This window comes from Pseudorca crassidens, chromosome 6 (genome assembly GCF_039906515.1).
Source record: "Pseudorca crassidens isolate mPseCra1 chromosome 6, mPseCra1.hap1, whole genome shotgun sequence".
In the NCBI taxonomy this organism is placed as follows: Eukaryota; Metazoa; Chordata; class Mammalia; order Artiodactyla; family Delphinidae; genus Pseudorca; species Pseudorca crassidens.
Window position 1 is genome coordinate 27,206,864 of NC_090301.1, and position 17,394 is coordinate 27,224,257.

Below are 17,394 nucleotides of genomic sequence, written 5' to 3' on the forward strand. Positions count from 1 at the left end.
TAGACAATAATTAACGAAAACCCATAAAGGGAAAAAAATCATCTCTAATTAAAGCATTAGAACATTTTCCTTATGAGTAGGGCCCATGACATCAAAATGCACTGGCTTTATTTTTATAATAACTATCACCAGTGGTCTGGAAAAGGAAAATTAAGGGCAATTTAGGGGCAAAGTCTAATTATAAGTTGACTGTCCTAAAGGCTACCGAAATACCACGAGTCTGTTGAGGAAGGTGAAAATAGATCCCAGGGCGTCCCAACAGAGATGTTTGATGAATGTCACAGTTAGGGATGAAGTATGAGATATGGCCTGTCTTTGAACGCGAAGACTTGATTCTGTGATCAGGGTGCAGCAGACACAGCCCCTGACCCGAGGCTCTTTCTCATTTACCTAAAGGCAGAGCTGCAGGCTGATCTTTATGCTGAGCTTCTTTCTCTTGTTCACCTTTCAGAACTGCTACAGCTTCCGCCGTGACTACTTGAACTATCCTTGCAGACACCTCCTCTGTAATAAATAGTAACAAAAGAAAATAAAATGATGAGCCATCCAAAACAGGTAGCAACAAGGAAAAATAATCAAACAGTATAGTCAATTAAGATTTTATTTTCACTGTCTTTCTCCCAAAGAAGTACAACAGAATTTATTAAATTGCAGATAAATACACACACACACACACACACACACACACACACACACACCACATATAAACCAAAAAAAAAAAAAAAGTGAGAGAGAGAGAAAATAAAAGGAGTTGGCATTCTGGGAGCTAAGCAAAATTAACACAGAACGAAGGAAAAATAATGAACCTGTATGGCAGCTTAAATTTTAAAAACTGTTTATACAAACAGAAACAATGTAACATTTTGTACCTAGTAAAACAAATTCTAAGAGAAGAGAGGATTCATTTTAGATTTAACTTAAAATACTGTTTTATAGTTTTCTTACAGTTTTATAGAAAAGTATATTAAAATAATCTTCTATGCTAATTTGCAGAAATACCATGATTTAAAATCGAAAGATGCTTCAAAATGTGAATTTATGATTAAACAGCACTATCTGGGATTAGTTTGAACACAAGAGATTAAGAAAAATCTGGGAAGATAAAATCTGAGTGAAATACATGGAAATGATATATCAGATGGTCTCTTTCTAAAGAGCTACTACTTTTCTAGACAGTGGATGGTTTAAAGATCTTTAAGGTCATATGATATATATTCAACCTAGTCAGTGCAATAGTTTCATTAAAAAAAAGCCAGGGTGGGAGGGAGGGTCATCATTAAAATGATCAGTCTGTGAGATGCCTGATAACTAGTTTTTGGCCTGAAATGGCATCCGCTGAACCATTAACAATGCTAACTTCATATAACCTAGTCAGAAAAAATTCAGGAAATGATGTTCCATATATCATCAACTAAAAAGGAAAGAAGCCTTTTGAGATTAAAAATATTTTCTAAATTAGAAATAAATCCTACAGAATTTAACTTTTCATCATCTTTATATAAAAACATCTACCGTACTAGGAAATAAACCCACTTATAGCCTTAATAGAAACAAGTTGTCCTGGATAAGGGGATGGGTAGGGATTTGTTCTCATAATTTTAATCAAGATTTTAGAATAAATATTTCATTGAAATTATGGTTCCTGATTGGAATTAACACATTCACAAGCAGGTTGGGGGAGATCTGCCTGTTTTTACCTGGCTGGTTCATTTAGACACAGCCTCCTGTAGAAAGGCTTCATCACCCCACCCAGGATGAGAGAGACCATAGTGCTTGAGAAGCAGGCTTCTGGGTAAGCAATCCACTTGGACAACATTTATCTGAATTTTAAAAGCTGGATTACCTGATTGAATACATTTGCCTCTATATGTTTAACTTCCTGATTTTTTAAATAGCCACTTGACACTATACCCTATGTATATAGTCTTAAGGGATGCACTTTAAACACTCTTATCTACAGCCAGTAGCAGTAATAGCAGGAGAAGCAGTATTTTAAAAATATTATAGTGCTCACTACGTGCCAAACACTTTGCTAAGGTGGTTGCTCTCATCATTCTAATGCATTATTTACTATTATTACTCCCATCTTTCAGATGAGGAAACAGAGGACAATAGGATTAGATCATATAATCAGACATTCTTATACATATCATAGTTAGAATACCAATTTTCAAGTAATTAGTATATTATAAAATGCCTTAAATACTAAAACTAAACTAAGTGTGATTTAATATATTTTAAAAATTATTTATTTTGTTTATTTTTATTTTTGGCTGTGTTGAGTCTTCATTGCTGCGCATGGGATTGCTCTAGTTGTGGCGAGCAGGGGCTACTCTTCGTTGCGGTGCGTGGGCTTCTCATTGTGGTGGCTTCTCTTGTTGCAGAGCACGGGCTCTAGGTGTGCGGGCTTCAGCAGTTGCGGCTCGCGAGCTCAGTAGTTTTGGCTCGCGGGCTCTAGAGCGCAGGCTCCGTAGTTGTGGCACACAGGCTTAGTTGCTCCACAGCATGTGGGATCTTCCCGGACTAGGGTCCCCTGCATTGGCAGGCAGATTCTTAACCACTGCACCACCAGGAAAGCCCTGATTTAATATTTTTTTATGTTTGAAGTATAATTTTAAGAAGCTGGAGTCCTAATTTAAATTTCAAGTATCCAAAGAGCAAGTATGGATAGGCTACTTAAAATTATTTCTGAAAAAGCTTTAATTTCTAAGCAAGGCTCCAGCAAATTCATTTCATACATTTATATAACAAGTATTTTTCATAAAGCAATTTTTCAGACAATACACTTTGCACTCAATTTAGTTTCAACAAGGAAGGATCTTTTTTCTTTACTATTGCAAAAATGTACAGAATAATTTTAATATCAAATAGTAATGATACAATTCATCCTTATAAGGATGTTTTAAACTATACAATTTAATTCATAGCATCACATAATTTTAGAGCTGAAAGAGCTCTGAGAGATTTTGTCTAAATCCTCTCATTTTGCAGATGAGGAAACAAAGGCTGGGTATACTGATGAGATTTGCTCAAGTTCAGACAGCTGATGGAGGTAAACAGACTAGAACCCAGGTTTCCTATTATGGTGTTTTTTCTCTTAAATAGAAGAACAGAAGGACTAATAGAGAAACAACCAGAAAATTCTCTAGTAGTCGTGTGAATGGCTACTGGAAATATATGATCTTTAAAGGTATGAACCAAGGAAACATACTCTCAGACCTGCTTGTCTATTCACCTATCTAATGTACACTATTACCATTCCTGATTATATTTTGAGACTATGTACCAAGTGATTGACCATGATTGAGTAATTATCTATCTATCTATCTGTAATTATCTATCTATTTATCTATCTAATCATCTACCTATATATCTTGTAGACCATGTTAGATACTGTAATAGATAATTTAACTCAAGAAGATGAATACTTTATTTCTGAGACAGTACTATTTTATTAGAATTTTTGTTCTATTTTAGTGTTTGAGCAGAAATTTTCATAGTTGTTCCAGGTAAATAAATGACAATAACAATCATCAAAGCACTGTAAGGAATACTAACTGCTGTGCTATTTGGTGGGGAGGGCAGAAGAGGAGGAAGGGCTGCGTGTTTTCATGAAGCCAGGCTGTTGGGGAGGCTTTCTCTGAAAAATCCCTGAAAGGCTAGTCTCTCAAAGTGACATTTTCAATGGGAAAGAATACTGCAAAAAGGGCTACAGAAAGTTAAATCCACTTTGAGACACCTCTTTGTTGTCTACACTGCTTAATAATATGGCAAAAAGAATTATTTTATGTTTTGCGAATTGCCACTTGCATATATTAATTTTCAATGCAATTCAGACCTTTAAAAATCAAGAGTGCTTTTTAGCACTTCTAGCATCCAGGTGTTTTATGGAAAACTGGATATAATGGAGAGGTGGAGCAAGAATTGCAGAAAATGGGACATATGTAGAACCCATGCGTCTTCTGGATCATTCCTGCATCTCCTTGTTGGCACGTATACAAAATTTAGTATCTCTCTATGGCATTTAGTAAATACATCTTGCATGGAATTGTGTCAGTACACAAGCCTTATCTCCACTACCATGTAAAGTTTCCCAAGTCAAGGACTTTCTCTCTGTCATACCTGCAATTCTCGAAGCTTCTCTCATTGAACTTTACCCAGACTGAATGCTTAACACAAGTTTTTGAAAGGATGAAAAATTAACATGAAAGGAAGGTTTGTTTATGATGCTTACACAAATTCAGAAATAATCTGTGCTTGTTACTATATTTACTAACTTAACCCCCCCAATTTATATCATTTATTGTATTCTTGTTTAAGTTTTTGATACATTTTAGAATACTACTTCTTAAATGGGGGTTCCAAATTCTTCTGTACCTACTGAAGAATTTTCCAGGATCTAAGAGTAGTTAACATAAATTAAATTTGTTTAAATTGGGAAAATAATCCAATAAAAATAAGTATCTACTAGTTTATGTGAACAAATTACAACTGAGCCATACTACATTATTCCAGTCTTTTTGTTTGAGATTGTATTTAGAATAATTTTGAAACCGTGGAGAACTAGTTTATATGTTGTTGGCTAATGAGAACAGAGGTGAACTTAATAAAGAATGCATTCACATGAGGTGTAGGCCAAATGACATCATTAGGCACTGTACAGACTTTCAAAATATTCTAAACAGAGATAAGGGAAAATTGAATCATTACTTATCTCCAGTCAGTTTAGACATGTCCAACCTAAATAAAATGCACTGTATCAGCTGGTACCACATATCTTGTGAGTGATAATTTAGTCTTAGCAAAACAATATTATTTATTTAGATGGGAAGAGACAGGACATTTGAATTTTATTGGTTTTGTTGTTTCAGAGAACATTAATTTATAAATGTGTTCGAGTTTCATAGTTGAATAAGCTGATTTTATATTTGTATGTATTTAATCATAACTAGTAAGAAAATAATTTAGCCCACTCTTGGGATAATTGATCATTTTTTTTCTTTAAAAGAATTTAACAGATTATAAGAAACGTTACTTTAGAATAATCAAACGGGCTGTATGGGAGTCAAGTTCGTGACATGTTATCTTCCGTTTGGGGTAAAAATAATACTGTTAAAACTTTAAAAACAACTATTTTCTAGTGTTAATTTCATAGTGTTAGGAAAACATGAGTATAGGATTGCTCTGGGGGTTTCAATTGGTCCAGTCAATTGAAAAATCTTCCTCTAAGAAAGGGCTGTCATCAGTGCAGAGATGGTAGCTTCCCCCACGGAGGATGGCCTTTTCTCAATGGAGGCCTAATCAGCAGATCTCCTGAGTGAGGCTCACCGTTATAGCCTGGCTCCTGGAACAGGAGCAAATTCACTCAGGGTTCAGGTAAAGTTCAGGGAAGATTAATGGTAAACGTGTCAAACATATACAAAAGATAAAGGAAGGCAGTCACAAAATCAGACCTATAAAAATGATAACATAAGAGTTACAATGTGTGTGTGTGATTATATATGTATATATATATATATATAATTATATGTACTTAATTTTATAATTATATAATTTCTTTATTCATTCTACAAGTATTTATTAAACGCCTCCATCCATCCTCCCATTCATCCATCCACCCATCTATCGTATCTTTCTATCTAGGAGATTACTGTCTTTTATAGTGTGCATTAGACAAAGTCACATGGACTTTAATTCATAGAAATGTGGGTATAAACTCCAGCATTGCTACTTTCTAGTTACTTCATCCTAGGAATTTTACTCAAACTCACTGAGTTTCAATTCTTCAATCAAAAAATGGAAATGATAATAGTACCCATCTCACAGGTTTTTGTGAGGAACTCAATTACAAAAATATATAACAGGCCTGGCACATCAAAGAACTCAAATAAAAAGATCTCCCACTAGTTCTTTACCAAGATGTTTTTATTTTCTCTCAGCCATATATTGTTCTGAGTCTTCTACCTTTATATTTCTACTTTAAAGAAAGAGCAACAGTGATATGCCCTAAGGGTCCAGCCCAACTAGGCTATCATTATGATGAATATCAGATAATATGGTTAGTCTGCAATCATCTATGTTGATGGTTAAGGGCAGTTTTTTGTTTTTTTTGTTTTTTTCTAGACAAAGCTAGAGGGATGTTATTATTTATTCTCTGGCTTTATACCCACTTCTTTGGCCGTGTAGGTTCTGGTCTACCATCTGCTCTAGATTGCAGCCAGTAACTCCCAATTTAGGACTGTCTTCTAGACAGTGTTCCTAAAGGCATGATAACCCCTATCTACTGCTGAGGACAATTAGCAACATGAAACATTCTTTTTGTAATTAAGAGATTAGACATTTTAATTTTTCATCGCTCACTTGTTCTACCTCCTTATTGCCTTTCTTACTTTCTAGTCTAATTCTTTGTTGTTATTTTTTCTTCCAAACATTATACGTATAAAATTTTGAATAGGACTTAGCTGTTCAGAAGATTAAAGATGAATACAGATTATGCATAAATTGGAAAAGTACTATTCATTATACTTCATTGAAAGTTAGCATTGATCTTCACAGCTGAAAATATGACACATCTTACTGTAATCTGAAATTTTGAAAGGCTCGGTTATGTTTCTTTTGAACGTCTAAAATTTTCTGGAAGTGGACACTTTTAGTCTATGTTAGAAATTGTCTTAGTTAAGGAGCTTGTATAATATGTGTTTTATTCTCTCTTTTGTTAATGTCAAGGATTTCGAATTTCAGTGAAAACCTTACAACCAGTATTTGAGTATTAACTTGGCGTTATTTTATTAGCAGTGTCATTATGGTAATGAGACAGTTTTTATAAATAATACAAAAATGGCTCATGATATGGCTGTAAAGTCCCATTATGCCTAAGCAAATGAATAACTTGGAATTGATCTGATAAGTGATCTCCCTGTAAATCAGCTGGAATAAAAACATTAAAAGCCTCATTTTTTTAAAACAAATTCATCTTATAACCTCCAAATAATGTTATTGATAATCGGCTGATATAAAACAAGGGATTTAAAGACACAGCCCAGGGAATAGAGCAACAGGTGATATCATATCATCACTATATAGATAAACAGCTACAGGTAAAAAGTGAAGTCTGTCTTGTAAATGTATTCTGGATAACAGATATGGGGTCAGTATTCACAAGAGGATCAAAGCAGTCCTCAGTAGACTGAATTGAATTCTGGAAAGAAGAATGTTTTTTCTTGTTATTGGATAAATATATTTGTGGAAACATATACAACCAATAGGAGTAAATAGGTATAAGAAACTAATTGAGGGACTTCGCTGTTGACTCAGTGGTTAAGAATCCCCTGCATCGGGTTCGAGCCCTGGTCCAGGAAGATCCCACATGCCGCGGAGAGACTAAGCCCGTGCGCCACAATTACTGAGCCTGCGCTCTAGAGTCCGTGAGCCACAACTACTGAGCCCGCACGCCTAGAACCTGTGCTCCGCAACAACAGAAGCCACCGCAATGAGAAGCCTGCGCACTGCAACGAAGAGTAGCCCCCGCTTGCTGCAACTAGAGAAAGTCCACGCGCAGCAATGAAGACCCAATGCAGCCAAAAATAAATAAATAAATTTATAAAAAAAAAAGCAACTAATTGAGACATGCTCTCATCCACAGGAACCTACTTGATAATACCTCAAAGATATGATGTTAAGATACTTACATTATCATAAATAATGAATAAGCATCATACTGCAATACAAGGTTATTAAACAAGTTGCTACACTAGGCACTTTTATTTCCTGTCAATATTATTTAATCCACACAGTAACACATTTTCCAGGTTGGAAAACTGGCAAAATAACAGATAAAGGCAATTTACTGTCTCATTTGAATATCATTTTGATTTACGTCAGTGCAGTACAAATATTTTATATCAGAGTAGATTCTGGTGTCAGAAAATCTGGAATAAAATTCTCTCTTTATCTCTTATTATCTGCAAGTAAGTGACAATCTCTCTAACCCTCAGTTTCCCTATCTGTGAAGGGGAATAGAAGTGATATTCATCTTTTGGTATGTTGTGACAATTAAATTAAATTTATATATCAAGTGTTTATTTAAATTACATATTACTGTTTTAATCACTTTTACAGTCTTGTTATCACCAAGTCTACTATCATCATTTGATTGCAAAATGCAGGTAAAGACCTGAGGGTTTTTGTTGTACATTAGGACGATTCTCTCATTTTTCCCAGTGAGTACTTTCTTGCCTGAATTTTGTGTCACTGTCTAACAGACTCTATCAGGCTCCTGCCACTTATTATTTAAACTAAAATGATAAAGTAAATTTTACTCTACCCTTGTACCATACTATTCAGCATTTACAGTTGGGTTGCAGCCCTCTGTTTTCTTCCATGATGCTGATTCATGCTACACCACTGCTATGCTCTGCTGGTCACATTATTTTATCACATCAAATTTTGTTGCCAGTCTCAGAACCAGTTTTTAGCACCTATTTTTAATTTAGTTATTTTGTTATATTAATCTATCAATATTGTTTCATTGATTTATAATAAAAACAATGGCGTTGAAACTTTCTCTGTGGTCCTGACAATTCCAAGTTTGTCCTGAGCAACACAGGACATTGTTGGTATGCACAGAAGTCTGATTTTGAATGTGTACCTTTTGGGTTTTCATCAGAACCAGCTGTGATTACTTGAACATGTAAAGTCTCATCAATTAGACTGTGAACAAAAAAATCCAAGCAAGTTGGCATATGCCTGAGAACATATTTTTGTTGATTTCTTTCAGGTTGTTTAAGGGAAAAGTAAGAGACATAGACAATAAATTCAACCACATGGAATATAAAAGCCAGCAAGTGTTTCTGCTTTTAAGAATAATGAGCATAATAGTGCTGTGTTAAAAGAAATGACAAGTAAGCCTACCATACACTTGTGAAAGAAGGAAAACAAAACAATTTTAGAACGCTCCTGTCAAGAAAAGGTTTTTCTCAGTAGGGTACAGAATGGTTGCCTAGGAAACCGATGCTAATTGCTGCTGCTGATGGAAACTAGTCAACAAGGAAAGCACTGTGTTCGAAGCGCCCTGCCAAACAAATACCTTAGATAAATTCATAAAAACAGGAAAGAAGGAAAGTTCCTTGCTTCTACTCCTTGCTTAATTTGGAGAGTAAATATGCTCTCTGAAGCTATTTCCTGTAATCAACTGGTGATGAAGGAAATTAAAAGAGCAGATTGGATTTTTGTTGTTGTTTTGTTTGTTTCTCTGGCACCTTAGCACTTATTAAAGAGGCCAGTGTTGGCATATCCCTCGCTAGTCAGACTCCCATTGATTCCAAAGGGTCACCCCGGCCAACACTACAGCTGTAGATCTCTGCATACCAGCTTTTTCAAAGATTTCTTCCTAAGACTTACTGACTAAACCCAGGATAAATTTAATCTATGGGGGGAAATGCTTTTGCAGTAAAGTTAGTCTATGGAGATAAATGCACTTAAGATACACGATCATGACTGCACAAAGTTTATTCTGATGGGTACTTAAATTTAAGAGAATTTATATCGCATCCACTATAGATGATGGAACTATGCTTAGTCATTACGGGGGCTACAAACATGAGTAAGACATGGTGTTCCTACATTAAAATTGTGCTTGAAAGCGGGGCAATCTCATTGAAGGGCATGGTTTTGTTTTTTAAGATTTTTCTTGTAATGGCCACCGATTTTAGCTGATCTCACCATAATCACTCATATGGTCCTCTTCTGAAATGCATCTGGGCTAGGATTAGGAGTACGGTGTACGATTATAGGAGAATTTTCCCTCTTTTGCTCTCTTTTTTCCTATTTCAACCTGTGTGCTTAAATCCATAATCTTGTTTAGACTGACAATTTAATTTACTCAAATGGAATTTTTAGAACTTGGATAGAATTGGCCTAACATTTAAATTTAGTCAAAGGGAAAGGCTTAGTAAATTAAGATGGTTATCAGTGAAAGCATACTGCAGGTTAAGGATATTATAGTATGGAATCAAAAGTAATTACAAAAGCAAAGCATGGATCAAAAATAGTACCTACTGGAAAATTTTACTTGTAATTTTAAGGGTACAGCAGAAGAAATATAGTAAGCAAATATGGTCTAGCTTTATACTTACATATTCTAGTTAAAGATTTGTGCTCTTGTTGGTATTGGGGGATCCCAATATAGTAATGTGTGTATATTTATATTGTTGTTTGTACTTCATATATTAAACATTTACTAATTAAATCAGCTTGTAATATTTTATTGATCTTAAATTAATTTGAGAAAGAAATGTCTTGGGGAATATGCCCCTCTGAAAATTTCAAATAGCTTAATATTAATAAATTGAATGCAATAATTAAGGCACTGAGGGAATTGATAAAATGCTTTTAGAGCTTTGAAACGCTCAGTTTTGCATTTTGTCAAAATCATTACAAATGTACTACTTCTTGTAGACTTTGAGAATTTGGATTATCTTCTGCATTATCTTGAACACATCACACTCTTGAAGGAAGGTAGCATAAGACATTATTAATAACATTGATGAAAAGGTGAAATATCAATAAAACTAAGAGAGCTTGAAAAAATTCATCCTTAGAGTAACTGTGGGATAAACCATACAAAATGTACCATGCGTGCAGAACAGCACTTGCGTACACGTGTGCTTATGTGAGTGTGAGTGTGTGAATTCTGCATATATGTGTGTGTGTGAGTTTACGTATGTGCCATCATTCATGCACATAAGGGTCTCTCCGTGTCTTCAAAGCTTCATCTGTATTTGGGTACCTCAAAGGACTTGGGCACGAGGCGCAAGTCTAAGATTTCATATGGGGAAATCATTGCTTCTACAGTTGCAAAACCTAGGAATGTCTGAGGCAGAGGATACAATGGAAAAATGGAAAAACATTCTAGATTCCAAAAAAAGTCACTGGAGTGAACTTTTAAAGTATAAGTGCTCCATACACCAGGAAGAGTCTTTACTAGTTACTCCTATTAATTTAAATATTTCATCTAGGGAAAAACTGTTAGAATAAAATGGTAAAAATCACCGGCTTAGCTACCTTTTGTTTGCTCCTTCTAACTCATTCCCAGCATAATAACTTAAGTAAATCTTTGGAGGCCTTGTGACCTAGAAGCATATGGAATTTAGGAACTATGTGATGAGAAAAATCACATTGTTCACAATACATCATACGGTACATTCAATCAGCAAACAGATGAACCAACATAACTTCTGTGTAATTACAGTTTGCTTAAGCCTCTAGTCCTAACATCATTCTGAGAATGAACGTGCAAATAGCAACATAACAGCATCTACCTTATGTGCTTTCTTCTTAGCCAGTCTCTTGTGAACTGTAAATATTTTAAATAAGTGATTCTCCATCTTCTATAACTGCCTATTTTATTTTTGCCATTGGAGCTCTATAAAATATTGTCCACAAATATTCTCTTTATATCAGCCCTAAAAGGACTTGGCAGACTTTAAGTCACTAAGTGCACATGGTAATTCTTTATAATTTTCAAATTATAACTGAATATATATAACCTGAGAACAATGTTTCAATCATACTGTGGGTAAAGGGACAATGGAATTAATTACATTGTGAAATTCTGAAAACTAAAATGCTATGGTGAAAAAGAAAACAAAAGAAAATGAGAAGATAATTTTGAGTCATCCTTCTTTTATCCTTTACTAATGTTTGTTAAATTAAGCTCAGTCACAACCTGAGAGAAGGAGGACCGCTTCCCTGGAAAAATTCCAAACAAGCAAAACTGTTGATAGTTAAAGACTTTTTTCCATCGTGTCTGAATAGCAAAATCAATAGACTTTGCAAGTGAGAAAATAATTTTTTAAAGTAAGAAAATAAGTGTTAGGTCCAATGTTATATTTGTACTATTATGATAGTATTTAAAAAGCAAAGACTTTAATATAATTTTAAAATTTCTTTATGCCAAAAATTATTCTAGAATAAAATTTTCTTTTGTGTTCTGGATTAATACATCCCATGGAAAATACTATTAAATGAATTTCTCTCCAATCATGGGATACAAAAGTTCATTATGTTAAGACAAACAAGAACAATAATAGTAATTTCAAAGTTATCTTCAGAAAATTTAAAATAACATACAAATCCTACTTTAGAAAATGCCCCTTAGGGATCTGTTGAAATAAAATTTTACATTGATGATTTTGCTTCAATGTTGTTTACTTATTTCAGCCTATACCTCTTCTCTGTGTAGTGGGTCTCATTGTTACCAAGCACACCTCTAGAAATACTTGCCAATTGTGGGTGCCCAGGGTGATATATCGCACTTAAAACTGTCAAAATATTCATTCTTTATTTGAAGACACTGATGCTTTATATCAGAAAGCAAATGATATCTAGGAAGCATAAAATTGTAACTCATTATGGCAATAGCTCTGGTTGTTCTACTGTAGGAATGCAGCAGAAAGAGAAAGGTAGATCAATATTGATGGAGTGGCAGTGTTGAGAAAAATGTGAGAATGTAACGCTAGCTAGGTAGGTAGCCTAACATGGGGCAAGGCAACTGCGCTTTGCAAATGGCATTGAGAGTGGGATCCTGGGCATATGTGGTATCTGCAGGTGACTGCTGACAACCTGAAGAAAATGAAGAAATAGGATTCAGGAAGCAAATGGGAAGGTGCTCAAGGCAAGTTCTATTTACTTCATAATTTAGCTTTGGATTGGCAGATGCTACTGTAATCATACGCTATGCAAAGTCAAAAAACACAGAGCTTCATTTGGCATAAAAAACACAGTCCTAGGGAAGAGTTATAAGGGGCTCCCTGATAATATGAAAATTCAAGTTTCCTAAAAAGGTTCTGAATTTTTCTTAGTAAAATATAGCAATGAAAATTCAATTTACTATGAAAATATCTATTATTTTCTTCCTGACATATAAAAAAAATTTCTAAATCAGGACTTGTAGTTTTTCAAAATGAAATTACAATTTCAATATTTCATATACAATAGCCCTGATTATGAAGAGGCTGGCCAAGTTTTGGTTCTAAGAATATGACCCAAAATAGCTTGGTTTCTCTGATTCATTTTCATTCCCCTGCTACATTATCAGTCACTCCTTCCCAACTTTTACAGAGGTCCTCCACCCTTAAAAAATGTTTTATTTGAGCTTGTACTTGGGTCTGATTTCCTAAAGAGAAGTTTGTTGTATAAGTAAGAACTCTTATGAAACCAGGGAACTTTGTGCTCTTTTTTTTCTTGGATAATTCTGAAATGCAACATGAAATGCAGAAGCAGGGCTGACTTGGTCTGACAGTAACGAGGTGATCAAAAGCTACGGGAAGAGAAGTTCAGTTTTAATGCAATCATTATATTATTTGAAGCATTACAGTTAAAATTTTATAGAAAAAAAATAAAAGAAACACCTTGACATTTTAATCAAATAGATATTAAAAATACTTTCTAACATTTTCCACAGACCTAACGAAGAAAGGCATTTTGTATTTATAGTTTTTTTCACACCTATTTACATCAGAGAACATAAGGAAGAGCTGAAACACCATTATCTGAGCATAGGAGACTCAAGCATTTCTAGTTAGAATTGAAGAAATGCTCATTATTTTAAAATTTACTTTAAAAAAGTTAAACATAATTTGGGAGGTTTTTATTCCTTCACTTAAAAAAAATAAATCAACCTTCTCTGGTGATTCCAGTCCTAAGACGCTAAATTATCAGCTAGGGTAGCTTCAATTCACTCATAAACAGTGAAATCCAACTAGAAAGGAAACGTGTGTCACCAAAACAGCCAAATCCTTGAGCAGTGTTTTCAATACAGCATTCAGATCATATGTGCAAGTTCACTGTGGTCCAAAAGCATTTCAAGTACTAAATTTTTCTTAGGTCGGAGAGCAGATATTTTCACGAGGTCAGAAATCACTGTTATCTTGATTGAATGAACTTCCTCTCCTAAAATGTGACTTTTGAAAGTGGCATCTGTATTTGCTTCAAACCCATTTCTCTGTTTCTTGTTTTACTACGATCAAGACATAAGAATTGGGTGAGAACTGGCCTGGAGGACTATCTTACATGCTTTGTGACTTAGGCCAAATTAGTGCAATTTTCTTTTTGACAAAAGGCAAGTCTGGTAAAGCTCTCAGGGGAGGTTTATTCCAATCTTTTCAGTGCATTAGTCACAAACCTTGGTTTTTCAAGCTGATGAGAAAAACAGCCAATAGGTAATTTTTAAAGAAAGAGAAAAATATAATTTGGCTTTAAGGTAAAGAATAGCAACGTGCAAAATGCAACAAGGAGAAAAAGTATCCAATGAATTGATTCATTTCAAAAATTGCTTATAAAAGTAATAGTAGTTGTTTTTCTTGTCCTTTTATTATTTTCCTCCTTGGAGAAAAAGAAAGTCCTTTAAATACTGAAAAAATTAATGATTAGAATTAGAAAATGTAAATGGGAGCATCTTTCATTTTAATATGTCAAAAAGAAAAAAAATTATCGATTACGAACAGCTTTTATCATTTTTTAAAATAACAAAACTAGAGAAGTATATCTAATTGAAATTGAAACATTTTCCCTAAAGTTAGTGAATAAATATCCCTGTTATTCAATAGGGAAATGCTGTTTATTACCTAAGAACTTATCATTTTCAAATAATTTTATAGACTCACAGATGAAGTAGAGTAAAAAAGAACATTGGTGATATTTTATTCAGGTTAACCTTCAAAAGCAGGATACGTAACATCTCTCCAAGATAAACTGGTATATTCCTTTACAGAAGTATAATTAAGCCTATGATTTAGAACATCAATTTGCTTTAAGATTCAGTTTGTCCATTTGTCAGAAATGAAATTTGTGTGACCTCCTGATCTATAGCAGTGAGGCAATCCTTACCTTACAGCCAGAGGATAGGATCAACAAAGACGTTCATTTTAGAGTTTTGTTTGCAGGATATTTCAGTATCATTTTCTATCGAGGCCAACTCTATTACATGAGGCTCAATTTTGCAGGAATGAACAAGAAAAGTTGTTCAATACCTGTATACTTCTTAGCTGTTAGGTTACTGATGTCTCTTAGAAAGGTCATTTATCCTGTTTTTTCATATTCTTCCCAGTTCGGCTGTTTTCATCATCAAGACAATATTTCTAATCAAATGTCTTACTGCTATTTTAAGTCAAAGATATATTTTCTTTCTTTGCTTCAAACCTTCACTCCTATTTTCAGAACATATCAGAACATATCAAGTCTTCTGCTATATCCCTCCAATGACATTCCCTTTATAACCATATTTCAGAGTTCCTACTTGATTGTCCTAATCAAGTTCTATAGTCTTTACTTTGAACCTAGCCTCCTCTCGTTGTTCCTCCATCTGCCTCTTTAGTTCCAGTATTCCTTTCTAATATCATCTTTCCCACAAATGTATTGCTTACACTGTGGTGTAATTTTTGTAGCCCCATTTTGTTGATGTCATTTCCATTCTCAAAACAGAACATGGATACTAACGCTCTTTTTCTTTATCTCACTTCAAAAAAATGTTTATTAGCACCTACTATGGAAAATAAGCATTGCATTATATACCAGAAGGAACATGAAGATGAATGAAGCACAGCTTCTACCTCAAAACACGTAGAACCTAGTGATGGGGATTAAAACAAGTAACAAGTAACCTCAGTAAAATGTTCTGATATGATCGATGCTATTATTAGCAAGATATAAACATGGTACATGGGGATGTTTGAAAGAAGAAGAGGTTCATTTGAGAAAATAAAATGAATCAGCTCTGGATCTTTGATCATGGACTTCTGATAATCTCTTCTGTTGTATGTGCCCTTTCAAAATATTTTTCCATCACTTGTTTCATGATGCTGCACACGAATGAAACCATAACAGATTGCTTGGGCAAATTATCTTTGCTTGCAAAAGAGAAGATTGTTAGTTCAATCAAAGGACTGATCATTCATGCTAGAGTCACTTATGCAAGAATCAGAGGTGCTCAGCTCCCAGCACCGCTTGGACCTATGTTTCCAAACACAAAATCTGGACTGAAAATATTGAGTCTAATTTTCAGGCTGCTGAGGCCGAATCATCTCTATTATACATGATTTTTCTCTGAACCTGGATTCCTCCCTTGGTATCCATTTTGCCTAATACCTTCTGAAGTTTGAGTTTTGCTGAAATCAACTGTAAAAGCAGATATTTAACTCTCATTTCTGTGTCCTAATAACCACCTACCATTTGCATATTTGTTCAAAGTTGCCATGAGAGCCTAGGACATATGCTTTCCTCTTTCTCTGCTTATCAGCTTGGCTGGTTTTAGAACTGTATTTTCTCTGAGGGTTGTTGAACGGTGACTCATTCCGTGAGGCGAGTAACACAGTGAGAGGGCAGCGAGCGTGCCGTGTCCTTTTCCCCTGGGGGCTCATGATGCCAAGTCAGATCATGCTTCAACTACCAGGTCTGCAATGCAGCACCAGTTGTTCTGTTCATCTGCTCCTGGTATGAATTTCCAGGCTCCCCAGACAGTCAAAGCAGTGTTTTACGTAACATGCTAAGGTGCAGTGAAGTGTGAGAGAGCAAGAGGGCTTGATATACTGAAGCAGAAAGTCAGTTCATCTCAAGTAGCTCGGGGAGAAAAGAGGGAGGTGTGATGACTGTTTGGTACTCCCCAGCCTACTAACCTCCCAACAGCAATAAAATCAAACCTGAAGCCAACCCTCAAGGGGGTATTTGGTATACAGATACTTTTCTCAGGTATATACAAGCAATATAATCAATTTATATATACATCATACTTTTCAAAAAACACATTATTGATTGATGATGAATACATTCCCCAGATATTAGGGAAACTTATTTGTTCCAAATTAGTATTAAAGTTTTTCTCATCTTTTTTTTTTTTTTTTTTTTGTCTTTTCTCTTTTGTGAGGAGAGAATGCTTAGAAATTGAACAAGGGACAGATAAAGGCTGTGCATAATCCTAACCAAAACACGGGCTTAGAGGGTTGAAAAATGAATCAAGGAAAACTTGTTTCCATGACTGATTACTGTCATCTACTCACTACGAATAAAAAAGATTTTATGAACTGCTTAGAGATTTTCTCTTAGAGGAGATTTTAAAAACCTCAAATAATTGGAATATATTAAAAGAAAAATATGATGACCCACCATGACAGCAAATTAGGAGAAAATCTGATAAGGTCTGAAAAATACAGGATTAGGAGAAAGGCTCAAGTAAAAACTACAATGGTATTAAATTATATTTACATCTAGAAACAAGCGAGACAATAATTTTTACAAGTAGTTCTGCATTATTCTTAGCTCAAATCTGTTGCATTGATTAAGATTCAAATTCAACACAATTTTTCAAAGTGTCAGTAGACCAAACAAAATGATAAAATAGGT

The 17,394-nt window shown here is 34.5% G+C and overlaps 1 protein-coding gene across 37 annotated transcripts in view; it reads right to left on the reverse strand.

Moving 5' to 3' along the window:
• Positions 1-17,394, reverse strand: part of MAP2 (microtubule associated protein 2) — a 278,232-nt gene that overhangs the window by 52,974 nt on the left and 207,864 nt on the right. For all 37 annotated transcript variants that reach the window (XM_067740750.1, XM_067740749.1, XM_067740755.1 and 34 more), the window contains one exon: positions 391-504. In XM_067740750.1, the coding sequence (XP_067596851.1) occupies positions 391-504 (114 nt within the window). The remainder of the gene's footprint in view (positions 1-390; positions 505-17,394) is intronic.